This window comes from Stegastes partitus, unplaced genomic scaffold, assembly GCF_000690725.1.
Source record: "Stegastes partitus isolate 25-593 unplaced genomic scaffold, Stegastes_partitus-1.0.2 Scaffold279, whole genome shotgun sequence".
Lineage (NCBI taxonomy): Eukaryota > Metazoa > Chordata > Actinopteri > Pomacentridae > Stegastes > Stegastes partitus.
In genome coordinates this window covers 376268-404259 of record NW_007578010.1, presented here as the reverse complement: position 1 = coordinate 404259, position 27992 = coordinate 376268, and the positions used below count along the sequence as shown (strand labels likewise).

The following is a 27992-nucleotide window of genomic DNA, read 5'->3' as shown; positions in this document are numbered from 1 at the left end:
TATGAGTCAAACAGTTACTTTATTTATGTTCAGGTAAAAACATGAACCTGATGCAGTAAATTATTGCAGATCTTAGAAACCAGCACATGAACGATTGGGCCAGGAGAGCATACAGTGGCGCCCTCCCCTGGCCACAGACTGCAGGTGCACACCACGGTTTGTTCCAAGCCAGCAGTGCAAAGAAAAAAAAATAATAATCAACTACAGCAAGAAATAAAGACAATATAGAAAATTAAAAAAAGGTAAAGCAGACATTCCCACCTCAAACAGGGTGTGAAACTGCATATATACTTTATTCCATAAATGAACTTGAAATGCTATCTGGCCATGAAACGACAAAATGAGACCAGCCAAATTTTGTGCCCAGCTACATCATGTGTTGAGGGTTGCTCAGAGCTTGGTCTACCAAGATAACCCTACACATACAGTAGGGCCCAACAGAAAGACACTAACTCTATTAAAATAAGAGCAAAACAAATTTACCTGATCAACACATTGGTTACAACTCTTCATTTGAGCTGAAGCTCTCTATAATGAGGCCAGAACACAATCTCAACTTGGGTAGGGGGGAAAAAAAGATAATATGAGCTCATCACTACCCGCATTCAATCAACTGCAACTCTCGTTTCCACAACTTGAAGCAAGACACACGGGGGGTGGGGGGAAGCCGAACCAAAATGCAACACACAAACTGGGGCCAATATAATACAGAACAAAATGTGAACAAACTGAGGGGAGACATGAAAACAAAGAGCTATTCTATCAAATGTGTAGAATGAGCAAAGTCTGCAAATTTGTCTGTACAAATGATCTTTGGAGCTAAAGTAAACCTAGCTTGCTCAATGGACCCCCCCCCTCCCCTTCCTCCCCGACACCAAGTGACGTTGTCCACCACTCTGGAGAGGAGACATCCCTTTTGTTTTTTTGTTTTTTTTAAATATCACATAGCAATGCAATTTAAAATGTCACCCAGATGTTTTCATCTTTTTAACATTACTCAACTACTGATATAAGTTTTACTCTCTCTTTTTTTTTTTGTATATTTTAAGTTCTGAGTCATGGAACACCTTTCCATTTTTTTATTTTTTATAATTTTTTTTTTGAGAGACAGGGGCAGCAAATATATATTTAAAGTCTTAATTTTTCTGCAAGCTGCTTTCTCTAACAAGAAGGCTGTACACATAGCCTTAATGTATGTGATTACAAAAAAACTAAGAAGGAAGTCATGATTTCATCAGTCGCTGTAGAAGGCATTTGAATGTGAGATGTGACGAGATCAGGAAAGGTGGAAAGACTGCTGGCCCTCACGGGCCGCAATCAACAGTTTCTCTCGCATGATCTCTATGCTGGAGTAGTCAGGCAGCTTCAGGTAGTTGACGCAGGTCATGACTGAGGGGAGGAAGTCATCCGGGTTCTCTGTTGACTCGAACGTCTTCCTCACAATCGTCAGAGGGGGATTCAGGCTCCGGAAACCTGACAGACAAGTGCAACAACTGGGTGAGTGCGCAGCAGACTTGTAGTGCAAACATGCCTAAGCCTGCTTGGCTAGATTTCAGACACTGATCCTGTTGAATAATGAGTGTGTATGACTCACCTCCGACAGGCAGTCTTGGGCTCCCTGTGACAAACTGCAGAAAGAGTCTCTGCTGCTCGGCATCGAAGCTGCTCAACACCTCAAACAGGAACCGGACTGCACGGCTGCAGAAACATGAGATGAAATAAGTATCAGACAAGAGATCTGAATCCATATTTGGTTGTGATCTACTCTAAAACAGTCTAAAATATGCTTCCGGTTTTTGATGATGGTTTATTCATACAACCAGCACCCTAGTTCTATTTGTATACTCAGGCTGGTACAAAACGCCCTGTTAGTGCCACACTTAACCAAATGTGGCATTTCTGATGACATCAGCTCTCATCAGGGGACCGTCATGCTCTCATCTTGTTTGCATAAAATACTAAGGAATGCTAAGATTTACAATTGTTCAGACACTCAGCTAATTTATGACTGAAGCTTATGTAACTTTGGTATCTTGAGGCAGTTCTTTTCTGTTTACAGTCTTTCAAGCGGTCTCACCTGTCATGTGTGTATCCGTGGTCCGGCCGACAGCACTCCATCAGCGTCTTGACGTCCCACGTCTCAGATTTACTGCCACACAGCAACTGGTCAAGCTGCAGAAAACGTGAGAAACGATGAGCAATGAAATAACACGGACCATGAGTAGAGTTCTTGTTTTACCAGTGTGTAAAAATGAGTAATTACTTAGAAATCAATGCAGTACGAATGAACACAGATATGTCAGATGAAATAACACTTCAAACACGAGTAAACTGCTACAAGAGCAGTGACCCTGTGAATAGGACCCTTAGATTAACACACACAGCATACTCTGGAACACTGCAGGCCTTTCTGAGTACAGATCAACTAAACAAAGATTAAAAAGGAGAATACACAGCAGGAAGCTTCTTACCTCCTCTGGATAGAAATACTGCAGGTGATGCAAGGGGAAGACTGACTCAAACCCTTCTCTAAATGACTCAAATTGTCTGGACACTCCTTCATTTAGAGTCCAGTACACCACCAACTAGAGAGAGAGAGATGATAAAGTGGCAAAAAAAAGATTAACATTAGGAAGAACAAAAACAGAAGAAGTGAGAAAGTGAGAGTTTGAAGAAAAAAAAAAACTGTATCACATACCCTGAGGTACTCCTCCAGGTTGTAGATTGTGACTGGGACGTCTTTGCCACCTTTTTTCAGCTCAATGTTTGGGAATCCTGGAAGGGTAAAGTCCAACCCCAGGTCCTCCACTGAGCAGCCGTTCATGTTCAGGCTCTCTAAGGCCTGCTGCAGGGTCTCCCTCGTCTGACGGACACAAACACAGACAGGTTAACAGATGGAGAAAAATGACATAGAATTGTTTTTATTCACATGTTAATATATTAAAACTGAGTATGAAATGCAATCTAATGGAAGCAGACATTACTGAAGGTACCAGGTGTTGAGCACTAGTCAAGACCAGTATCTCAGTATTTGCATTTAAAGGTAAATACTTTCATGAAACATTCAAAACCACTAGAACTCTGCAGGCCTACATTCTGGCAACGATTCATTAAACACAAATTCTCCGTGCCGCACTATACCTGTGACCGGTCCTGTTCCAGCCTCTTCTTCTGGCGGATGATATCCTCCAAGTGCTGGATGGACTTGGCCACGCTGGGATCAATGTTCACCAGGTCATGGGAGCTTATAGACATCTCATGCCGTAGCATCCACTTATAAAATGGCAGCCCCAAGGGCAGGTCCAGCTAGAAAAGGCCAGAGGAGCAGGAGGCACATGGTTCAGGAAGTATGTTAAAGCACAAGTACTTCACGGCACATGTATATTAAATGGTATGTGATGTTTAAATGCTTAAACAAAATAAAGACTAAACAAGAATAATGGAAACATCAAATGTGCATTCAACTACCATTACACAGCAGCCTTTACTTCAGTATGTTTAAACAGAATTAATTAGCACTGGTAGAAGAGCTTTCTTGATAGTGGTTGGTTGAAAACATCAGCCTACTGACAAAGATAGAGGAGAAAACAGAAGTTGTTACCAGTCTGAAGTCCATAATGGCTTTGGCCATTAGCTTTCCTAAGAAACGGAACTTCATTTTGATTTTGGCTATGTGTGCTGGTTTGGTTGTCCTGCCGAAGGGAACAGCAAACAGTCCTCTGGAGCTGAACATGTACTTAGTTCCCTCTTGGTTTCCTGTTGGGTGAGCAGTAAACTGTGGTCAGTGTTACGGCAGAAAAATACTACAATTCATAGATAGATTTAAACATTTTTTTCATTATAATAATGGCCCAATCAAACACAACATCTCTAATTTGAGTGCCAGGCAGTTTTACCAACATCTGCCCAATGAGTACACATCATTTGAAAAAGGTGTGAGACAGTGTGAAACAAGGAGCATCTCAAGAGTAACAGGATCTCATGTTAAGAAACTAATACGACATGTTTTTTATTGTCAATTAGTAGTTATAGGATTCAGGGTGGTACCTTTAGGATTGGCCAAAGTAACCTCTTCGCCTCTCCAAAGACCAAGATCGGCCCGCTGAAGCTCCTGAGACACCAGAGCGTAGAACTCCAGAGTTGGGCCAAGACCTGTGCCGACCTGAACGACAATAAACGTTAAGACTCTGTCGTCAATGGGGAAAGTCGAAAGTCAGTTTCCAAGTTTTAGCATTCAAAGAAAAGAAACTAAAAGGTACCTCATTCTCATACTGAATCTCCAGCATTGCCCTGGAGCTGCCAAGGTCCTGCATTACGGACTCAGCCTGTTTTAGAAGCTCGTCACGGTTTATCGTCCTCTGGAAACACAAGATGCAAGAGAGAATGACATGACAGATGACAACTCCGGTGTTGCACTAACAGCAAGTTGCAGAAAACCACATTTATAACTGGTGGATTCTATTAGATGCAGCAGTGCAACTGCAATGCTTTGATGTGGCAACACATTCTTTATTTAACACACTGCTGCACCTTTTTCCTGTCGAGACGTGGTGCAACCCTGCTGTCCTGAGAATCTGACTGGTTGATCTCAGGGTTTGTGTCCAGTAGACGCTGCATGGCTCTGTCACGATCAAAGGCAGTTACATAGAACAACATCTGCCGGGTGTCAAAGGGGAAGAAGAAGGGGCTGTAGAGATGGAGAGAAAAAAGGTGTTGGAATAACTGAATAATGACCCAAACACATCCTTCCTCATCAATATTCATTTTGTGGTCAAGCTGTACAATACAGGTGACAGACTGCTTTCCAATTTCTTTTCTCATTTAACAGTGAACAGCTCTTACCAGGTCTTTCCAAGCTCGATGAGCCAAGTAGGGATGTTGCCCGTCATGATGACCAGCGGGTCTTGTAGCTGACGGTTGGCTTTGGCTGTCAGCTTACTGTTAATGAACTCACTGGTTGGAATAATTTCCTTACATGCAGCATTCTGCAAAACAATAAAAAGACGTGTTACTTTTGTATTTTATCTCACTAAACTGAGAAAAGCTTTGATTAATTGCAAGTAAGGATGTCCTAATCAAGATGTTCTGCCCTAGTCGAATGTGATCCGAGTTATTTAGCGTTAGTATCAACAGAGGGCTGATAATATTTTCCTACTACACACTTTATTGTAGATTAGCTGTAGTACTTGGTGGTGCCACCAGGTGTAGCCTCTTACTGTTTAATACTGAAGCAACCTGAGGAACCAGGCATTTCCTTGAGTATTGTGGGAGTTGAGTTAATAAAGGGGCACCTTGAAAAAGTGTTTTGGCCATTTTTGCAAACCATATCATGTGTCCACGGTTTTGACAGCAATTTCGGTGGCTGACCTAAAGTGACAGGATTAACTGATGACTGATAGCGCTGTATATATGAAGGAATCACCTCATATTTACAACACACAAACTCTCACAATATGAATTTAGGAATTTATGAAATATTACAATGCAGACCTACGTAATGTATAATTATGCATCTCGGTAAAAGTCTGAAAATTTGGAGTCTGGCACTGTTCACATTAAAATAATATCGCAAACTTTAGAATATACATTTTTTAAAAACTGTTACAAAGTCACTGTTTTGGGGACTTACATCATACAAGTAGAACCAGTATCTACTGATGGAGTGCAGGACCCTCAGCAGCAGGTTGACCTCTAAAGAGGGGTCATCAAAGGTTATGGTCTCTGGTGGCTCCGAAGTGAGGTATGTCTCTAAAGGATTGATGACGCTGGGACATACACCATCTGGAAGCGACAGCAATGGATAGAAACTGAGATTCAGACTTGTGGAAAACAGATTAATCAAAAGGTATGTGCTTTTAAAACAGATTACACACTTATTATATATTGTCTTTTTGATTGTATTTGTTTCTAGTTCCTAGTTCAAACAAATCCCAAGGATTCTTACCATGCCACAGCTCATCCTGTTTCTTGGCGTTGCGAGGTGAGGTTTTGGTGGGAGCAGTCTGGGCTCTGCCTCTCTTTCCACCCACAGCGTCTTTGCTACCATCCTCATCCTCTCTCACAGGCTTATACCTGTAAGGAGACGAGAGTGAACATCTTGTCTCAATATGCTTTGAGGAACATGTATATTTTGAGTTAAACATTTCAAGAGCCACACTGTAAGTCTTTCTAAATGTAACAGAGGTATTTTAAAATTGGGAATTGTGCAGTGTTGCAAATCTCTGTGAAATCTGCAATAGTTTGAACACGAGGCAATAAAGATGTGCTTGTGTGTAGGACCTTGATACTTTACTTTTGTCACAAAACTCTGGACACAAATTATTGCTGTTTTGTATTGTTTAGCATTTTTTTGGCACATGCATTTAGTTAGTTTACTCTGTTGTTTTTAAAGGAAAAAGACTAAACAGCAAATGTAAGTGCCATCAGATTTAATCTGTAAGAAAAAAAAGTAGTAGAAAACCATTTAACAATGTGTTTTTAAGCATTTTACCATATTGTGTGCGTTTTGGTCCAGATGCCAGCTCGCCCAAGCGGGTTTGCCTCATCGTCCGTAGACTCTCTTTCTTCCTCTGCCTGCAGACTGTACTGCCTTACAGCCTGGTATACCGTCATGTTGTATGGTAGCAGGTGGTCACCAATGTAGAACTGTAGTCGGTGACGCACACTACCAGAATTCAGGAACTGTGCCGCCTGAGTAACCAAGAAATTACATATGATGTATTAATAATGTTAATTTTAAAAATATCACAATATCGTGTTTTAATAATTTTTAAGTTATAACAATAAAGTTACAGTTAAGCCTTATGTGGTATGAATGGAATGACATACCAGTGATTCATCTATTTCATCATCTGAACCGTCATCATCACTGTCTTCATCCTCTTCCCTGATTCGCCCATATCCTGTAGAGACAACATCTTAAGTTAACAAGAAGGAAATCATAAAAACTTACGAAACAAATATTTTTGGCCAGCTGGATAATGTAGAAGTAGTACAAGTGCCTTAAGAGATTTAAACTGGCAGCGTCGTCAGCTGGGGGTTGGCAGAGGGTTGGTGTGAATATTGAAAACAGTTTTTATTGCTGGTTGAGCTCATCTTGTTTGTAGGAGCCCCTGAAAGCTCCATCGGCATTCAAAGCAATGTGTTAATCTACAACCTTCCCAAAGCTATGTGAGCAGTCCCTCACCTCTGACGACAAGATATCTCTCAATGGCTTGCACCAGGGCCAGGGGGTCGATCTTCACGGGGCCGCCTTTCCACTGTTTAACATTCGTGCAATCTGGGTGTCTCTGCAGCTGACACTTGAGCTGATGTGTGTTGAAGAACTTCAGTGCCTGGGATCCTCTGGAGAGAGAAAATCATTACATGATAACATGTATACACAACAATAGATTTTAAACTGGTCCAATGTGAAATTTTTGTGAAGCCACAGACCTGCTGCCATTGCCATTGCCACTGGGGAAGTCATGCACTTTGACAGGGAACTGCTCCATTTGGCTCAGACAACTGTTCATCTTGTGCACCAGTGCCAGGTAAGGCGCGTTCTCCGTTGGGTCCAGACGACCTACAGGCTCCATTCCTGGAACCTAGAAACCACATAGCAGAGAATATATTTAACAGTGACAACAAGACACAACAAACATGGCGCAAGTCACCAACCCTCCAATGTGTATGCACAGCGCCCACCCTCTTTGAAGACTGCGCAAAACACAAATGTAAGAGAACAAGCAGGTCATTGGATACCACATACAAACCTTTTTTTACATTTTGTTAGTCTTAATATTTTCACAGTAATACAACATGTGTTCTCACCGGACAGCCAGCGAACACATGTAGGAACCTCTTGAGCCGCACGTCGCGACTCAGCAAATCCCTGTCTGTGTTGGAGGTCAAGTAGACCAGGAGCTGCTTCACCAGCCCACTGTGCTGGATCTCAAAAGACGACACATCAGATTCTGATACAATACTGGAGATCTCCACGAGGCACTCCATACCACCATCCACCTGGTAATCACAAAATTATAAAAATGTCTCAGTCTTGGTACATAACAATATTTAAAACAATCACTTTGAGCAAAATAAACAGTCTAGATGTATTTGTAAATCCTGAATTACCAAGACCTGATAGTACCCTGTTTGTAATTTACAAGCTTTGCCAATTTTGCCAGTTTCTATCACAGATTCAACTTTTATGTGACAACCTGTGAAACAGCAATAGATTATTAATTTATGCTTAATGTTTAAGAATGTGTCATTGTTCCACAAAGAGTGTGTGTATTACCTGCAGGCTGAGCTGCTCAGTGGCTGTGCAAAGTCTCTGGAGGACATTCAATGCAGGGTTGCTGCCATCCACATTTTCAGAGTTGAAGTAGCGCTCCACAAACTTACTTGCCTGTTCTTTAATCCAGGCCTTTATTTTGTCTCTGCAAAATAACAAAAAAAAGAAATTCACTGATTACATAGAGTAGTTCACACATAAGCCTGTGACTGATCATTCCACATTAATCACATAAAAAGAGTGTGATTTTGTATAATAAAGACTGAGAAAAAGGACAAACTCCTTTCATTAGCTCTCATCATCATACCTGTTATTTGAAATTGAGTCCTTGGGAGGTGCCCTTGCCAGGCCACTCACCCCCGCTGTGCGTGAGGGCTCTGAGTTGGCATTGTTGGTCTGGGCGCCCAGCTTCCCCCAGGTCTTGGGATTGAGACTGGCCAAGAAGGATGATTTGGGTGACTGAGTACTAGTAGGGCTCTTGGCTGCAAAGAAAAATAGTTATGACAATGTTAACCTGATGGAACACTTTCCCAGATCTCCTCTTGTATTAGTTATTTTATCCGTTTTTAGATGTAAAGCAGGAGTTTACCACGTGATGGCTCGCACCTGCGGTGGCTGATCCTCAGCTGTGTGAGCCGACGGAATCAGTCACTCTCTCTCTCTGAGCACTAGTCTTTTAGGTTATATCATTCTTGGTTAGAATTTGTTCTTCTCAGACTTGGGATACACTACATTGCTGACTTCATCAATCCATAAAAGTGATGGCATTCTGTCATTTAGACATAGGACCTAGTACGCTAATGTTCCTCACGACTTCATTGAGTCATAGCCAAGACAGTGATGGAGAAAGCCACAGTACGTGTGTAATATCTGTCATATAGGCAAGATGGGACAGTATGTCAAGTGATGTATAATGCATAATAATGCACCGATAAACAAATTACAAAAGCTAAACGATTAGCAAACTTATCAAACTGTCTAAACAACTAGTACCCATCATTTATTTATGATTTCGTGAACACTTAAAATTCTGTCTATGTGCGATGATAATCTAACTGCTAACCCAAAAACAGCAAAATAAAAATATCCTGACAGCTGTGATAGAGCTAAAGAATCGACCTGATGATGGCTCTGTGTGACTAATGTTTCAACTGCACTTCATCAACTGTGACTCTGTGTGTGACAGCTCGTCTGTCAGAAGTTAGGAAAAGTTCACAGTGTGACTCACTGTTAGATCCTGATCAATCCTCTCTCCTTTTTGGACACAGTTCACAATTATATGTAGTAAATGCGCACAAGTCTTTTGCTTTGTAGACACTCATATGGGTCCTGCTGCTGAATGAAGCTGCAGGTATTTAAAAAAACTGAGAAGACAGACCTATGTAAACAGCTGGAAGCAAGAAACTTGAGCCACTACTGTTAAAACTTCAAAGTCCAGATTACATTCATCATTGATAAGCCTCAATAATCTGACCTGCTCTGTATTCCCTGAAGTTTTGCTTTTATGGACATTTCAGTTTGTAAGAGATCTAAAATTGTAGAGCAAAGTAAAAAGGTGTTTTATGACTTTGACTGCAAATGTGTCTTTTGTGTTTTCTGTGATATTTTTGGATCAAATAATTTGGTGATGCAAAAGGCTTGTGGAAAAAGCCTTCTTTAAATTGGTTCACCAACTTAAACTACGTTGACTGTGATAGTGCAACTGTGATGGAAAGTGACCAGAGTGCTCATTCAGACACAAAGCCGGTGGACTCAGTATGGTAAAAAAAAAAAAAAAACTAACAAACAAACAAAAAGAGCATGTCTGAAACAGTTTATAAATACAGAGCTAAATGGTCATGTGTGGTCCTCTCCTTTTTGTCCTTTCTTTGAGCCAGGTTGTTATAAGGTGGTAAAAACTTTTGGTAAAAACATGGATCAAGATTAACATATTCCTAAATTCTGTAATTAAAAAAAGGAGGAATCTTTAGTGATCACATATACAAGGACAGACAAACTTACCCTGATTGTCAACTTTATCATCATCTCTTGGGGGAGAGTATTTGGGCCTTCTGGGTCCTCTTTTAGGTAGTCTTTTTCTCTTTAGGACATCACTCAACCGCCTTTGTGGGGGGGAGAAAATTATTTATACAATGTTCTTCATCACAACAACAGACATACACGCATTGAAATACACTGATAAACAGCAGCAGCATTCATAAACTGCTTAGGAAACATGAAATTATCTGTTCAGATTTTTAATTTCCAAGTTGTACAGCTAATTGTCAACAAAATTGGTTCAAACTGAATTTAGGTGATTTGACACAGGGTGCATTTTGTTTTCATGAGCTCAGTCTACAGAATGACCCTGAATGTAGGTCTGTGCTAGAATTATTTTTATTTTTTTAAACACTTCTGTAAACAGTAAAACCAAAGCCACATATGGCCTCAGACTCACCCCTGTGGGCTGAGGTCCAGTGAGTCGTCCATGCTGTGCTGAAAGCTGGGTGAACCCAGGTCAGGAGTTGCATTATTAGCAGATGTGGTGGATGCAGTGCTGATGGTGGTAGTGCAGAGACTAGCAGTACCACTTGGGCAAGCCTTCGGGGGACTAGTGACTAGAAAGCTCTCAGACTCTGCCAGGTTCTTCACCTGGTGCATTACACCTGGAAGACAAACAAGAAAGACAGGTTATTGCAACAAAGCCTAAAAAATACCACAACGAATGGAAATACCCTATTAGCCAGACACTTTACTGGGAAAATAAACCGTTTCCAAACTGCAGGAAACCCCTTGTCGTGTGGACCATGGTAAACTTTACATAAGAATAGAAAAAAATATTTCTTGCCATAGATTGTTTAAAAAAAACAACCAAAAAAAACAACAACAAAAAAGATTCTTCACATCTTACTTTCACAATGCAGAAAGATGCATGAAACGGCAGGTTTTAACCAAACTACACAATGCTTTTCATCTTTAGAACATCTCTGTCAAGCATTTTCACACTTTCAATCAATGGAGGTCATCAGTTTCAGTGAGAAAAAGTTTCCATAAACTACCTTCTCTTCTGAAATAGACACTGAAGACATCAGGCAGCTTCTGCATAAGGATCTCAGCCATCTGCAGAGAACCCACTACAATCTTCAGGTCCTGGCTGGACAGCATGGAGGCAATGTGACTGCAAAAATAAACACACAAAAATAGATTTAAAGCCAAATTATTTTCATTTCAAAGACTGACGTGAAATTTCTTTGGTTCTTTGAAATACCTTTTTAAAAAACCTGATATAAAATTAACCCCCCTTAAGACAACCCCCAATCCTGCTTTACTGTCAGTGTTAAAGTAGCCAGTAACAGTTACCTGGACACAGCATGGTTCCTCAGCACATCCTTCAGCAGCTCTGCATCAGCAAAGTAGATGATCCTGAGGATGGCTCTAAGGCACTTGTGTCTGACAGCAGGGCCAGCTGATGAGCTGTAGACCTCATACAAGACCCCAAACAGAGTTTTGATAAAGCACTTTGCCAGCTCAGGGTCTTCCTTCATCAACTGGGCTCGTGCATCTTCTCGACGAACCTCTTGGTGACTCCCTGGAGACGGACATGTAACAGGTCACCTTTACTTCAACCACACTGTCTCTGTCAACAATCTTTGCTACTGTAACATTGCAAATTTCCCCACGTGGGATTAATAAAGCATTATCTTATCTTATCTTATTGGGGGGAACAAAAAGAAAAAGACTGATTGCATTTTGCGTCTGATGACTTCATCTCCAACAAATGCAGCTGCAATCTCTGCTTTAACAAACACTTATCCAGGAGTGCGAAATGGGCAAAGTAGCAAGAAGGTACATAACTTCAGCCTACTAAATTCACTCAGTAATCGCATGACAAACTACACGATGATAAAATGATATCAAAATACTGTGGTTCATAATTAAGCATTCCTCTTTTTTTTCCTTTTTCTATTTATCTGTGTTATTGTTGCAATTAGAAATGTTGTGACTCCAAGCTGATTACAACTGCCACCCAACTCAGAACAGCAGATTAAACAGCAGATTAAACATTCGGTGCCACCATTTAAGGTTTTAGACTCTTACAGCTTTTTATTAAGATTTTTTTAAGGACCTTGCTTGCTTGTTGTCTCTTTTATTGTAAGATAATATACAATACACTTATCATCTTCACACAAATCAAATTTGCCAGTAGCTGCATTACCTGTGTTGGGGTTAGCAAGAGGGTTCGGCTTCCTCTGGATACCGCGTGCTGTTCCTGTGTCTTCATTGATCTGCTGCATAGAGTTGAAGTCAATTGTATACACACGGCCCAGAGTGGACAAACTGATCTCATCTTCCCCATTCTGGTGGGCTGTCTGCAAGGCAAGATGGTCACCAAATACACCTGATGTCAGTATCAGATAAGCCCCACATAACTGTGTGCCTCAATATAATAGGTGATGCTGACACACAGTAAATAACCTTGATGTTGTCAAGTAACTTAAAGTTACAAAAGTGACCAGTATTCATCGTTCAGACAGATATCTTGTAGTCTGACAGAGGTCCAAAATGACTGCTAATATTTCAGCCTTGACTGAACCTTTCAAAATTTCTGGAGACATGTATTGTACTGTTTTATTCAAACACATAAGATGCCATTGATAGTCATTTCTACCTCAATAATGCGGCTGTCAATGCGGTTGTAAGGATGCCACAGTCCCCGGTCATCCCTCCACTGCCAAATCGCCCCCTCTGTTGTCTGGGCACTGCCCTTCTTCAGCATTACATCGACTGCAAAGATGCCCTCTCTAGGCAGGCAGGGCATCAACTCACTGTAAAAAAGAAAGTGGTTTTCGAATGAACTTTATACAAACCCCCCTTAAAAGACTTGGACAAGACATGCTGGTTTACTGATACATTGCAGCAGCTGCGCCTTCAATAGGGAAAACTGAAACTGAATTATCACTGTTATCAGACTGTGGCAAACTATTTTGCCTGTGGTTCAAGGTTTGGGAAAAGCAGGAGTAACATTTATGAAACTGCTGTATGCCACACTGATGTGAAGTTTCTGTAAACTGTGCAGGAAAAAAGAACAGGAACATTTCACAGGCTTCCGCATCTTTTCATAAATTAGTAATTATCATTTTCTAATCTAGTAAACACAATTTTCTTGCAGGTCGCATAATTTCCAGTGTTAGCACATCCCAATTCCAAAAATACCCAGTGTTGGGAAGTAGTGTACCTCATTCACCTACATTCCTCTGTAGTGTGATGTTTTCTACATCAGATTTTCAGTAGCATACATCTTTTACTAATCAAATAGTGGGTACGCGTAAACACAAGTCACATTTTCACAAGCATGTCTGAAGCCACAAGTGAAGTGGAGCAGCACAAGTACACCAGGTTGCTATTCGCTAATTTCTTGCAGTGTTTTTTTTTTTTTTTACTGTCTGTAAGCAACAAATAAAATTATAATTAAACTATGCAAACAAATAAACAAATCCATTATAAAAGTTGCTTAAAATGTAGTAAACTGCTTTTGCCATGACAGTGTAGCTTAGCTTGCTGCAGTTCTCTGGAGGTAGATAACTTAGCTCCCTACACCTTCAAAGTGGCTTGCCCAATACTGAAACATAATGCCATATTATCCAGTGTGATCTTAGCAAAAAGACGGTACCATATGAGGGAGGTCAGTTCATAGAGCTCCTGGGGGCTCCGGGGCACCAGTTCAATCTGCTCCTGGCAGCTGCCATTTGATGCACCACACAAGAGGAATCGTAGAGTTTCTGCAATGTCTGTATAGAAAAATAACATTTCTGCTATTAGTTGCCCTGTTGTAACTTAAACACATAATATTTCTGAACTACTGATAAAGGTCCATTAGGTCAAAAAACAAAACTCTGACAGTCGAAATGTGAGTTTATGAAGACACGAGCTACAGCACGTCTGAATATGATCACAAAAAAAGGTTCAGATACTGGCAAGCACCACACTAAGTTTTGTATTGTCACATCTGTAACAAACTGTGACAAATGAGGACTGCAGAAAACCTTCAATTGACAATAAAATGAGAAACACAATTTCAGAGCAGTTAAAAGGCATCGCTTTGACAACACTGGCTAAATAATGTTGGCAGGAAAATTATTAAAGTCTATGAAAAAGAAGTTTCTCAAAGTGCAACAACAATGGGTTGTTGCAGTTCTAATCATTTAAAGCAGGATACTTTGCTCAGTTTACCTGTGCAGTAATTGCATACAAAATGAATTAATGTAAATTTGTGTAACAGATTCAGTAGATGGCAGAAGGGATGAGTGACCCGCAGTGTGAACCACCGGGGTGTGTGCAAGAGCTACTCACTCTGCTTCATCAGCTGGACTGCCAGGCATGGGCAGTTAGAACACATAAGCGAAAACATGCGCACAACCATGATGAACATCCCCGAGCTGAGTACAGGAGGGGTCACTACCAGCAGCTGCTGAATGTTGGTTAACAGGTCCCGTGATGCCACTTCCTGCAGCAGGTTCTGTTGGTTGAACCCCACACATACAGATTAGCTATAGAGCTGGATGGCAAATGGAGGTGATAATATACAAATGGTAACAATTGACACAGCAAACATGGAGTCGTAAGTAAATGAAGGTACCAACCTCTTCATGCTGAAAGTTGTCCACCAGTCGGGCAAAACAGAGACAAGTGCTTTCAACTGACTTTTTATCCTGAGACAGAGACAAGTGAACACAGTCATAACGAGTAAGTAAGTTTTTCAATAGATTTCACTTAAACAAACTACTGACATAAGCACTATTGTAAGCACCAGTGTATAAGAGTCGTGTCACAGAGGTAAAAACTGAAATACCAAAGTGAACGTGCAATACTTATTTTAAGAGGCATGTCAAAACTACACTTTGGCGCCTTTGTGAGAGTGTGTTTTCAGTAATGCTGTAGCCAATACTGCTATGCAAATGGGGTATGAAATACTCAACAACTTCCACAAACTGTAGTAAATCATACGTTAATGATAAACTTTTTATAGAAACACAAACATGGTGGTTTCATTTCTCAATTTCTGATGCAACACTCTTGAAGAATAATGAAAGTGAAACATTAATCCTGGACCGCAGTTTTATTACTTTATTAAGACCGATTATTTCATACTCTTGTAACTGATAGCCCCACGGGAAGATGAGCAGTACTGTGTAATTATCTAAGCTGACGTACAACACATGAACAATTTAATTGTGTCAATGCGTATTCAGTTTTTGACAGTTATCTGGATTGAAACTGACAGCATTCTGCTCCAAAAAAAAAAAAAAAAAGTACCTTCGCCAAGCAATGCTCTTTCTCCTACCTGATCTAAATGCATTTTTGTTTGAAAAATAAAAATAAATATGAATGCACCAAATATTTAACATGACGACATGACCAGTACAGATTTTTTCCCCCATCCAGTGAGGCTCAACACGGGTGATATGGAAGACTAATGAAACATGTTTTCTTATTTTTTAACCATGTATTTATTGTTAATTTTAATTATAGAATGTCAGGCTTGCTCTGCCGGAAGACCAAATATAGCTTGACCCAAATCCTTGCTGTTATGTTGTTGCATCTAATAGTTAATCATTGTCTGACATGAGAAAAGCATACCTGGTGTGTGAGTCTCTGAGTCAACAGTGGCAGAGAATCAGCAACAAAGTGGAACTCATCTGGAGTAATGCTCTGGCAGCAGTTAGCCGCAATGGCCAAGGCATTCCTCTGAGCATTGATGCTAAAGAACTCCAGGTAGAGGAGACAGTCAGCAAGCCCACCCTGTGAAGTATGACATGTTAGCATTATTATCGTGTATAATTGTGCGCCGGCAGAAAGAGAACGATTTACAACACTTACAGCCTGCAAAATGGCTTTGCTGTGTCGCCTTGACAGCATCTCCAAGGCAGTCAGGGCCTGCTCTGCTACGTCAATGAACTGGATCACCTGAAGCTGCAAACAAGAAGACAGAACAAATCATTAGCATATCAAAAGACTACCCCTGTGAATTAACAAGCAATTAGGTACAGAAGAACACTACGTCCACACTGATAGATTTTCACTTTCAAACGACTGCTGTCCAACCAAGTATTCTAGTGCTGTTAAAAGAAATGATCTCTGTGCATGTCAAGAGGCCTGAAAATTTCTATCTTATGAACATCCACGTAAACCGGGCATGATGGTGTCACTTTAACATGAAGCAAGAGGTTGGTTGCTTAGTTGTACAAATACTAAAAGGAAAGAACAGCCATGGCAAAAAGTAAGACTGCACAACAGCCGCTGGCAGAGACAACAAGGTAAACAACACCTGTAATTCATTATCCATGTCGAATTAACCACTAGTAGTCATAGCTCATGTTTTTGTTTTCCTCATAGAATTGGTCACGTGATAAGAGCATGACGAATCAGGGACCATGTAGTGACAGTAGGGCCATATCAGAAAGTGAACATGGATGTTTGGCTCACTGTTTCAAAAAGTCTCTTACGTCCAGTCTAAAACACATTCCTGCAGTGTTTAACCTAAAATGGGATAAATGCCATTTAAAAAAGTCTCCATTTCTGAGGTACGAAAATGCCAGAGTAGTGTCGATGGTAGGAAGTAGAAGCTATGGGATTCAAAATAAAAGCATGCATGTAGTGACACGCAGCAGTGTCTTACCTTCTCCAGGAAGACAGGAATAGCATCGACCACCACAGCAGAGGATCGAGGGAGTGCCTCCATCATGTAAGTGAGTGCACGTGAGGCATGATTCATCTGTGTGCGCAGAGCAAAGGCATGCATAAAATTGGATTACAGGAAGTATTTCATAGTATCAGTTGTGTTACAAGAAAGTAAATTAAACGAAAAAGCCAACTATATTTACAAACGGTTATACTCACAATATCAAAGTTATGCTCCATTTGTAACAGTGTAATCTGTAGAAGAAAGTTTAGTATTAATATGGAATCAGTTCAATGAAAACACAAATATCACAGCTGAAAATGTATATATATTTTCTATTAAGGAGATATTACTATTAAAAGAAAAATGATGTAGAACAAACAGTTGCATAGATGAGTCACAACTTCATAAAGGTGCAGTACTGCCATGTATAACATCTGTGCAGCATGGAAAGGTTAATGGCTGAACAAAGTAAGACCTACCAAAGCGGGCACCACACTTTTGACAGGAAATCCACCAAGTGTTTCCTCGTTGCCCATCACCAGCAGCTGGCACATCTCAATTGCAGCTTGGAGCTGTTGAGACTCGTCACCTGTAGCCTGAAGGCCCTGCAGGAGCTGCTGAGCCTTGGAACCTGAAAACAGGGGTTGCATTTTTATTCCACAGATATTTTGAGCTTAACACTGATCTGAGTGTAAGAAGACTGTACTCACTGGCTCCACTGCCAATGGTCCTGTGAAACAGTTGCGACATGCGGGGTCCCAAGGGCCCAAAAAGATGTGGGGGGAGACCTCTGGCCTCCAGTAAGGCTACAAGGAGCACAAAGAGCAAGGTTTAGACAGCAACTATGTATAACAGGTAAAACACTGACTTTTAGTTGTGATCAAAATGAAAATCTGAGAGGTGTTTCAACATACCTTGAAGCCTTCCCATTTCAGAATCATCAGATTCACTCTCTCCAGAGGTGGTCATGCCCACTGCTCCAGCAACTGAACTTGAAGCTAGACACAGAAATGGTATGAAAATAAAATTTGCATTGAAAGGTTAATAGTAAAAAATGGAAATCTATTAAGTTGATGACAGTAAATCTGTTGGTAAAAGCCTGAAACTCTGGTACTGAAGACATTTCATCCCCATGTAAATTAATTGAATATCTTGCTGGTTCTGGTGATATTCACAACTTATATCCCAGTTTATTTTAGTTATTTCTCAGTTTCAGTCTTTCAGCAATTTGTAAGTCCATTCCCATCTTTGTCGTGGCCTATGGTCTAGATTATGAAAACACTAATTTGGTGTTATAGGTACCTGAAGCTCCTTGTGATGCCTCATCAGTGCGAGCGGCTGATGAGTTGGCCCCATCTTGGTTGTTGTCGGAGTCGGCCATTTTCTCCTGTCGGCGAGCGTCGGCTGCCCCGCGCTTGCCCAGGCCTGAGCCCCGCCGACTGTGATACGAGTTGAAAAAGATTGCCAATATAAGTCACAGTACAATAATGACAAAGTGCAACAAGTTCTGTGTTATCGCTGTACGCCAACCATGTAATGCAGGGTTGTAAAAACCACATTGGTGTAACATCCAGGTCTGTACTGTTTCAGATCGATATTCCGTCACTGGCATTTGTAGTCTTACACAATTTTCTGTGTATATTTGAGGTCACTCGCCACACAGCTGATATGTTGTACTTTACAATGATGATGTCACCTGAGTCGAATCTGTGTTTTTCCCAAGATACTGAAAAAAACTGACATGGTGATATTTTGTTTTTCTGTGATATATACTGCATTATGGAAAAAAAATAAAAATCAAGGATTTTTCTGCAAATGGCTGAATGTTTATTCATTGTAGACTGATTGGGCTGATTCTATAGGGGAGTGCATATGCTTACATCACAAACAATATTTTTTAAAATGACTTTTTACTGTGATGACATTTTTAATGCAAATACTCTGAAACCTTTCTCATATGGTGTAACTCTGGCAAAAGCATCTAAAATAGATTTTTGCGTAGTACGGCATTCAGGCCTGGCTATGCATTTGTCGTACAGAGCGTTGTGTTGATTGATCTGAATGGTCAAACTAATATTTGCAAAATAACAGCATTTTCAACAAAGTACCTGTTTTTGATCAACAACATCCTTTCTGTAGCTGAAATAACTGACTGAAGCTGCATAATTATGCCCAAAATGATAACCACAATTACGTTAATCAATAGTGAGATCACAACTAGCCTGTCACAACTACTGATTTTTTATATTGTACTTTGACATTTAAGTAAACTGAGCACCACTTGCATGATATGCCACATTCCTGCTAATGTACAAATCTTTGCCTCATTTTAAGACATAAAATGAGGTTCGTGAGCTGAATTCAGGGCGTTTACTAAATGCTAAATATTTATAAAATTACAACTAAAACACTTCACTTGATGAAAATCTGCTTCTTGATAGACACTACAATTTATCGATGTTCCACATGCAGGCTACAACAGACACTAGCCTCTTATCCCCAGTTACTGCCACACATGCAAATCAAACAGATGTGTGACCAAGAATTACTTTGAAAAGAGTACAAGACGTTATAATTATACCTAAGATAAAACCAAGTGATTTTATCGACATGGGCGGTTTTCTATGAAAAGAGTTTTCAATGAGTGGAGCATTTTAATTTTAATTGTGGGAAGCCAAAACAGCAATTGTGATTAGTATTCTTTTAATTGCACAGCCCTCCAACTGAAGTCGATATTTCTAATGGTTACAACTAAATCTGTTTTGTACAAGACAACACTCTTACACAATAAACTACCAGTACTACTTGGCCTTTTTTGGTACTTTGACACTTGTGTTGTTTGTACTTATAAAAGCATAAGTTCTGATGCAAGTTTATTGAGTACAACTGGCTAAACTACTACCATTCAATACTGTACAGTCCTACCATAAGTCCTACCAGCATTAAAGTTCTAATGTTCAGTTTTGGTTTATACATTGGTCTGTGGTGTACATTAAATTGAGGTCGACAAAACCCGAACCTGAAGATTCTCAAGTTTCTTGTAGTTTATTTTTTAGGTATGACTATTTTAACTACAATATATACCAAGTCATCACTGTAACTCATACCTGGTGCTGGCACAGGAGCCCGTGGTCTTCTGGCGTGTGCTCCGCCGAAAGCTGGGGAGCTCTGCTGGAGGAGACTCGCTACGCTTCTTAGTGGATTTCCTCAAACCTAAAGGTAAAATAAATGACATATAAGTACGCCTGGACTAGGCACCAACACTGGTATCAAATTCCTGTGACTGGAATACATCCTCAATACAACGCAAATCAAACCAGCATGATATTTGTGTTGACATTTAGACCAGAATATATAAAAGATTTGCCCTCTAGGCATCATTACTTCTAAGCTTTAAAACACTTCAAAATAGATTTTGGCTGGAGCAAAAAAAATAGAAAAACACAGAAAACATCCTTCCATATTTAGTTTTTGCTCACAGGTCTGAAAAATCTTTGTCAATATAGCCGTTAGAGCAGAGTTTGATGCAGAGCATTGCTTAGTATTACTTTCCAATACAGTAAAGGCTCTGGTGTTGCCTGTACCACCGACCAGATGGGTATTAATAGTAACACAACCATGGCCCTATGACAGGACAACCTTCATGCTAGATCTGTGACTCATAATTCAGTAGTGCAAGAATAAACATAAAACTGTTAGGACTAAATTAATTAAACACACAACAACAATAAATTTTGGATGTCATTTGACCGTATCTTTGTGTCCCACTTACTATTCACATATACCTTGTCAAATAGCAACTCCTAAATCAAATTTTAGCACAAGTTTTAAGATATTTGAAAGAAAAAGCAACTCTATGCAATTGCGAATCTTTACCTATTGTACAGGCTGAACATCACTCATTTACAATATTAAAACAGCACTTTGTAGTGACCAGTAAGACACATCAGCAGACCGCATGCAATTAAAGTGCACATGCTTACTCACCATTACAGCTGAAAGTAAAAGAATCTATGTGTGTTAAAGGATAGCGGCTGTCAGATGAAAATACTGCACGAGTGATGAAGTTCTTTCCTTTTGACAGAAGCAGCATATGAGTCCTTCCCTGCCCTCAAACATACCTCCGGTCAGCTGGTGGGCTAATACACCAAAGCCAACTTAGGAGGGGTCTCTCCATTTGGGCCATGGCCTGTGGCACTGAGCCCACTTCAGTTACTATCCTTTTACTCACCTAGAACAGCTTGCCCTGACAATGACCTGAGCAGTTTACACTCACTTCACCATACACACCAAATTTCTACTGTAATATGTTTGTGTTACTGGTCTATTAGCTTACATTTCCCCCTCTTTATACTTTGGATTGGTATCAAACCTTAACAAATCTTAAGTACTGATCAAATGGAGGCTATAGCTTTGCATATTGTTATGCTGCCTTATTTAAATGAACGTTCATCTGATTTTGTACTTTACTTAATTTGGGCGTAGCAAGCAGTCTGTGTTTATTTTAGATTTAATAAAAAAAAATATGTAGTACATTCTAATTGTTGTGATAGACATCATTTTTCTCAGCTATACTGGAGCCCAAGGCACGGTTGTGCTATACAAGATAGTATCATTATGGTATCAAAATGGAACTATCCTATATATGAGCTCGATCACCAATGCGGTCAAATACTGGAGGCTGACTCGGCAGACATTTCTGTCCAGTTTTAGCTTGTGATAGATAAAGTAAATACACATGTAGAAACACTGTGGCCATTACATGATTTCTCCACCAGAGAGACAGTGTACAGACTCCTTCTCAAAAGTGGCTTTTATGTTAACAAAACAAGAACCAGATGTTACTTGAAGTTTTTTTTTTATTTTTATTTTTTAAACTCTCAAATACCAGTATTGACAGCAGCTTCGACAACCTGGATCAAACTGGCTGTAGCTAGCAGCAAGGCTAAGCTTTTATTGTGCCGCAGTTACAAAAAAATGATAACTGCCCAAATTCACGGACTATCTATTCATTTATTTATAAAATGCTAACCACATGCTAGCCTAGCTGCTAGCATAATCACAAAACACCAGATTACATCATGATGAGATCAATACTTGACCTCAACAGCTCATGACAGCATCAAAAACAAACTCCCCCATTATTATACTGAAACTCAGTTTTCTATATTCATAAGTATGGTTCTTGAATTAATAATTAAGTCCAAAGACAACATAAATGCCACCATAAAGACTATTTAACCAAAAGTCTTGTTGACTCTTGAGTGTGTATACCATACCTGTGAAATCATACATTTGCCCCACGCCAACAACGGAGCAACTAGAAGTATTTATGTATTTAGCTATTCTCCAGTTTCAGGCTACTGATGCTGAAGTCTGAAATCTGAGCCAGTTCACCAGCTCAGTGAAGCCCACACTCACCACATGTGAACTAGATATGGCTGTGAAGACACACACACGTATCATTGTAAGCTGTGTGTTTAAGCGTTATCGTCGGTATTTATGCACATATATGTTTATCATTTGAGTTATACTAAAGTCTGGAAAAAGATATTATGAGATTTTATCTCTGTCTGTCATACTATGTATACTTAATGTCTTAACTATCAGAGTTAAGCATTTATCTGTATTGTTTACTTCTGTTGTGTATGTGTGCTGTAATGTGTCTCATCTGGGCAGCAGTTTCATCAAATAAATTTGCTCCCAGGGGTTTAGAGGGAGGTTTTGTAACTGATGCTGTGACGCTGCTTGGATCTCAGGTCCTGTGACATTTAATCCCATAGATGTAACCTCCATCCAAGCACACGAGAATAATGTGCTGACCCACTACAAGCCAATCATAACCCTATTTAAAACCCTCAATCTTTTAATACAATTACAATTACTAACTCCCAAATAAATTTCTCTCCGATATTTCTGAGATAGCAGGAGAAAGTTATGAAGTGTTGGGAACCAAAATATGTTTCAGGCCAGACTGTGGCTTAAAATGAGCATATCTGCTATGAAAACAGAGGAACCATATGTAGATAATATCACTTACTTGCTAGTTTAGCTTGTAATCCTGAAGGCCCAGGTTTGGAGGTCTCAGTTTTGGAGGATCCGGGCAAGGACAGTTTGGGTTTTGGCAGGTTGACTTTGGGGTTGAAACGTGCAGCCCACTCAAATTTTGAAGAGCTGGCAGTTTTGGCCTGCTCCTTGTCACGTGTACTACGGCGTGGAGAGGGGCTAGATGCTGAGCGAGATCGACGTGCCTTAGTCTGATCTTTTCCCTGTTTGACTCGTGCGCCCTGTGTCGCGGCGCTGTTGGTGCCTGTAGTGGAGGAAGAGGAAGAGGTGGAGGCAGAGGAGGAGGAGTCTGTCACGTTGCTACACCCAGCTTTGGCTGAGGCGGCCGATTTAGACGCCAGCTTGGTGGGTTTTGCAGTTCTGCCCTCGGTACGATTGGGGAGGGACCCAACGGTGCTACTTAGACCGGGGAGAGAGTCCGCTTTCTTCCGTTTCTGGATTGGTGAGGCCCCAGCGGCCACACTCTTTTTGCTCTGACCTCGGCCTGACGATGCAGGTGGTTCTGAAGCAAGTGATCTCTTCTTGGACTTAGCCGGGCCTTTCTTGGTCTCTGAGGTATTGTCTCGGGGTGGTGGGAGCGATTTGGGCTTCTTGGCAGGGGTCGGTGCAAAGGTACTAATTTGGTCAGGAGCTGCACTTCGCTTCAGCCCTCGGGTGCCTTCACTCTTAGACTGGTGGCCTGTTCGTTCTTGTTCAGATGTTCCTGCAGCCTCTGGGTCGTCTTGTAACACAAATGAAGCCACGGACAGAGTAAGACCGCTTCTGTTAGGGAGCAAAAGGAACGACAAAGCGCCATCTTAGAAAATTTCTGAAATCGGAAAAATTATGAATTACAGTGCAACTATCACCTGTAAGCAGTTTACCACTTATTCAGGTTTAGTACAAAGTTCAAAGATGTACAAGTTGCATAACAGTAATGGATGTAGTTCAAACCCTAAACATACACAAACATACACTAAGCACCAAGTAGAAAATAGGGGTACCTTCTTGAGCTGTGCCCTCTGGACTGGCCAGTGGCTGAGCTGGCTGTGGCTTTGGGAGCCTTAGAATTAGGTCTTCTACTTTCAGGTGGGGAATTTGCTTTATGTTTTACCTGCTCTGACTGCAACCTGTAAGGTTGGAAATTAAAGAGCAAGGAACAGTGTGGGTTTCTGTAATCAAGCCACATAAAAGAGCCTTGATCAATCCCCAAATCATTTTGCCTGACTGCATCTGCATATCCTCTAATCATTAACACCTCTGGAGTAGCATGAAGAACAGCAAAAAGAGAGTTAATTAATCACCATCTGACAATGATAAAAGAATGCAAGATAAGCTTCTTCTTTGATTAAGGAAGTCAATAGAACCATTCAAAATTAAGTTAAAATTGTAATCAGCTACATACCAACACCACCCAAACACAAATTCCCCAGCACTAAACATCTGCCTCATCTGTTGCTTTCTTCAAAACAAAAAAAAAAGCCCAACGAATGTTCCTCAAAAACTATGACTGCTACCTGTTATGGATTCAGATTTGAACTAAAACTAGAAGATAAATGTGCAGTTAGACTCACCTTCCCGCGACTGTGTGGTCTTGTGGCTGGGCCGCAGCAGTGTTCCTCTGTGAACGGCGCAGTGACCCCCCTGGATTGGAATTAGGCCGGTTGGACATTGGCACCTCTCTCCTGAAGGGACATACCCTTTCTAGACACTACCATTCACTGCAATCAAAGAGAAGGAGAACATATGTGAATAGTGACAAAATGCCATAGTGAGCTTTGCATGTATGATGGTCTCCTTTAACTACTGGCTGTCCATTGTCTATAGTTCAAAATAAGCTACTGTGCTCTACAAACTTTGAGACCATAAAGCCCAAGTTCCCCCATCCAGCCTATTTGATATGATCACAACAGTCTCATCATTTTATCTAAGATTGCACATCAAGATACAACCTCTCACCAGAAAACGACCAGCTAATCCTATTACTGACATTAGGATTGTGTTTGGGCTGCCAGAAAGACCACATACAATGAGCCACACAACTCAGTTAATACAATCAAAAACAAGACAACTTGACAAGATTTTACAGACTTTATGTACACTGAACCTCAATTCTTAAAGAGTTTACCCAATCAATTGATTTCCTTTTGAAGAAAATCTTGTTAAATCCACAAAGAATTTTCAGTAGTCTTGCCACAATAGAAAAATATGTATATGTATGAACAACTTACCATAAACCATAAAATGACCCTTAAACATGAAATTATCTGTATCAAACTCTAATATCATGATTTTAACAGACAGCCCTTAATAGAAGGTCAACAATTTTGTCAACATGTATCATGAATACAAACTGTCCTATACTTTAAAATTACCCCCATGTATCCTGCCTAATCTAAATATACTTGTATTTTTATATCCTTGCCCTTTTAACCCCTTGACAGGAGGGACCACTTGTGTTAATCCATCCAGTAATAATAATATTCTATACAATCTCACTATATAGCATGAACACAACAGCACAGGTCTCTTTTGAGTATTAATGAGCAAGGTCACAACCAAATCAAAATAAAACACCACCAGGCAGTCTGCAAATCAAACAAATAAAAAAAGAGAATTATTTTTCTCAAACCCTTTATAATACCAACAGTAGCTGAAATTCTTGAAAATGACCATAACATATAGATATCTGACAAAGAGAGCTTATTGTCAGGGGCACAGTCCAGCAACCATTTAAGTCAGGACATTAAATAAAATGTCTTCCACATGTGAAGAATTATATTCTATATGAAGCTCCCTTAAGTCAATGACATGAGGGTACTGATAAGAGAAGTGATTGATATGGTTTCAACACATGCAGCAGGATGATTTATCATTTGATAGACAAAGTCTACTGAATTGAAACCTAAATACGTTTTGCCATCTAGAAAAGAAAAATGACTAATTCACCCATATAGTCAAAGTTTAAACCTTGATATCCTGGATATTGATCATAAAAATACGCCACACTTGCCAAGCTTACAGGGCCATGTTAGGCCTGCACTGACAGTGCATCCTAGTCTTTGTTATTCGTCCATTCTGACAACTGGTGCACCACACTCGCGTATAATGTGATTAGTTAAGCACATCAAATGATCGACAGTTTAAAACACTCGCCAGTAGTAAGTTTCTTATAGTACACCACTAAACAAGCACGATAGTGTCCAGTTTTTATAACCATGATTTACATAGGCCTGTATTTCTGACGTAGTTGTCTACCACCACCGACTACCGTTAGCATGTTTAGCCAGTCATATCCTAGCCAGTCCCATACATTTTGACAGTAGCTTAGTCGCATCCGCATCTTTACATAAAACTCTCACGACCCAAAAGCGAAGCTTGTAGCCGCTAGATGTTGAATACAATGACGAGAAAATGCTAATAGGCTAGCAATTTCATACCAGAGACTAGTTAAAGTTACGTTGGCTAACGTAGCAATGGTTACATGGAAATGCGTAGTTGGCGTACCGGTGTGTCAACCTATTTAGCTAGCTCCCCAACTAAACCAACTGCCCAATTCGACAGCAACCTCGTTTGTACCTTATTTGTAGTATGAAACGGCGAAATCCTTACTAAGAGGTAAAGAAGGCCCCTAAGTGGCAAATAACGACTACGTTCACTTGAGATTAGCTACACATCGAAAATGGCAGCATCGACTGGACCGTCTTTCGAAAGCGGTTTAATGTAATAAAGCTAGCAGGCTAGAAGGAACCAACGTAAGCTAACTTTGTATTCTGACTGCCATGACACACTGGTATGTGTCTGGCTGACAATCAAGTTTAAAGAAAAAAATATATACACGCTTCGCACGCAAGTTAGCTCACCTTCTATACTGTTTGATATGGTGGTCAAATCCAAAATACACAACTGTCAAGTCGACAGGTGACGACGCAGATACAGTGCCACTCTCTTAGCAACTGTCAACGCAAATGTTGTGTACAGAAGTGTAGCTAACGTTAGCAAGCTAGGATATGTAATGTTTTCTAAGCTGACTTAAGGCCAATGCCTGCCTCTCATTACAGCGCTGGCTAGCGTTTAAGCTACTGCTAGCCAGGCAGAAACAACTTGATTACAAACAAACAACGCGTAAACAAGGCCCATGGTTCTTCTTAAAAGTGAGACAAAAGAGGCAAAATAACGCCAAACACCTTATTCAGCCAACGTTAACTATATTGGCCACAATGACAAGTATCGAGGCTAGTGAATTATTAGCAAGCTAATGCTAGCTTAGCCGAGTAAGATAGCGAGTGCTTCTTCAATGACCGTTCGCTCGCAAACACTAAGCTGACAAAAATAAACACTTGGCTGCTCGCTATACACGTTAGCCCTACTGGTTGTTATTAATTAGGCCAGTTGTCCGGCTGACAATAAATCGCTGACCTTATCAATACCGAATGAGCTATTGCGGGACAGTCACGCAGCTGACGTTTAGCGATGTTAAATCAAACAAGAACGTTATAGCTATTACTAGCTAACCTTGGCATGTAAGCTAATTAATATTAGCAAGCCTTGTTGTCGGTGGCTAACGCTTTGCCAGCTCGACAGGATAGTAAATGGGATTTCTTTTACAAATAGCAGCCCCGGTACAACTCACGAATTCGGTGTTTTGGGTGCAGTTTTGTCAAATTTTATTAACATTAACAAGTTGTCTAGCTAGCAGCTAGCACGTTAAGGCTAGCTAGCAAAAAGAAATGGCCTCTGATACATTTTAGACACAAAAAAACAGGAAAGCAGGAACGGGATTCGAGATATTTTCGCAACACTGAATCATAATTCCTCCGATGTACTTCGATACTGAATAACCTCGAAAGTCCAAAAGACTGTTGGCCGAGATGTCACTGAAAAATTCTAGCTTTGGTATAATGTTGTTACCTATTTGTTCCAGTGTTGTAGTTGTAACAGACAGTGCACCAGCTCCTCTTTTCTCTCTCTACCCCTGCTACTTTCACATCAGCTGAGGGGCCTACA

General features: G+C 40.4%; 1 protein-coding gene across 4 annotated transcripts; it reads right to left on the bottom strand.

Moving 5' to 3' along the window:
- Positions 1–27987, bottom strand: trip12 (thyroid hormone receptor interactor 12). 4 transcript variants are annotated; one of them, XM_008282622.1, is made up of 42 exons: positions 27897–27987; positions 24560–24706; positions 23990–24115; positions 22981–23768; positions 20048–20153; positions 18243–18379; positions 17855–17938; positions 17651–17746; positions 17420–17571; positions 17156–17191; positions 16935–17030; positions 16136–16228; positions 15896–16057; positions 14899–14967; positions 14609–14774; positions 13929–14046; positions 12927–13083; positions 12474–12627; positions 11618–11846; positions 11317–11435; positions 10716–10923; positions 10280–10380; positions 8586–8760; positions 8282–8423; positions 7813–8004; positions 7435–7586; positions 7187–7344; positions 6829–6902; positions 6491–6690; positions 5945–6072; positions 5630–5781; positions 4843–4985; positions 4531–4687; positions 4260–4358; positions 4048–4162; positions 3602–3756; positions 3142–3306; positions 2699–2863; positions 2472–2585; positions 2078–2172; positions 1595–1698; positions 1–1473 (listed from the first exon to the last, which is right to left on the bottom strand). In XM_008282622.1, the coding sequence occupies exons 2-42, from the start codon at positions 24655–24657 to the stop codon at positions 1277–1279; spliced, it is 6177 nt and encodes a 2058-aa protein (XP_008280844.1). In that variant the 5' UTR covers positions 24658–24706; positions 27897–27987; the 3' UTR covers positions 1–1276. The 4 variants fall into 4 exon arrangements, with proteins under 4 accessions (XP_008280844.1, XP_008280845.1, XP_008280846.1 ...); XM_008282623.1 differs by lacking the exon at positions 27897–27987 and adding an exon at positions 26849–27228; XM_008282624.1 differs by lacking the exon at positions 27897–27987 and adding an exon at positions 26565–26627.
- Positions 27988–27992: the final 5 nt, after the last annotated feature.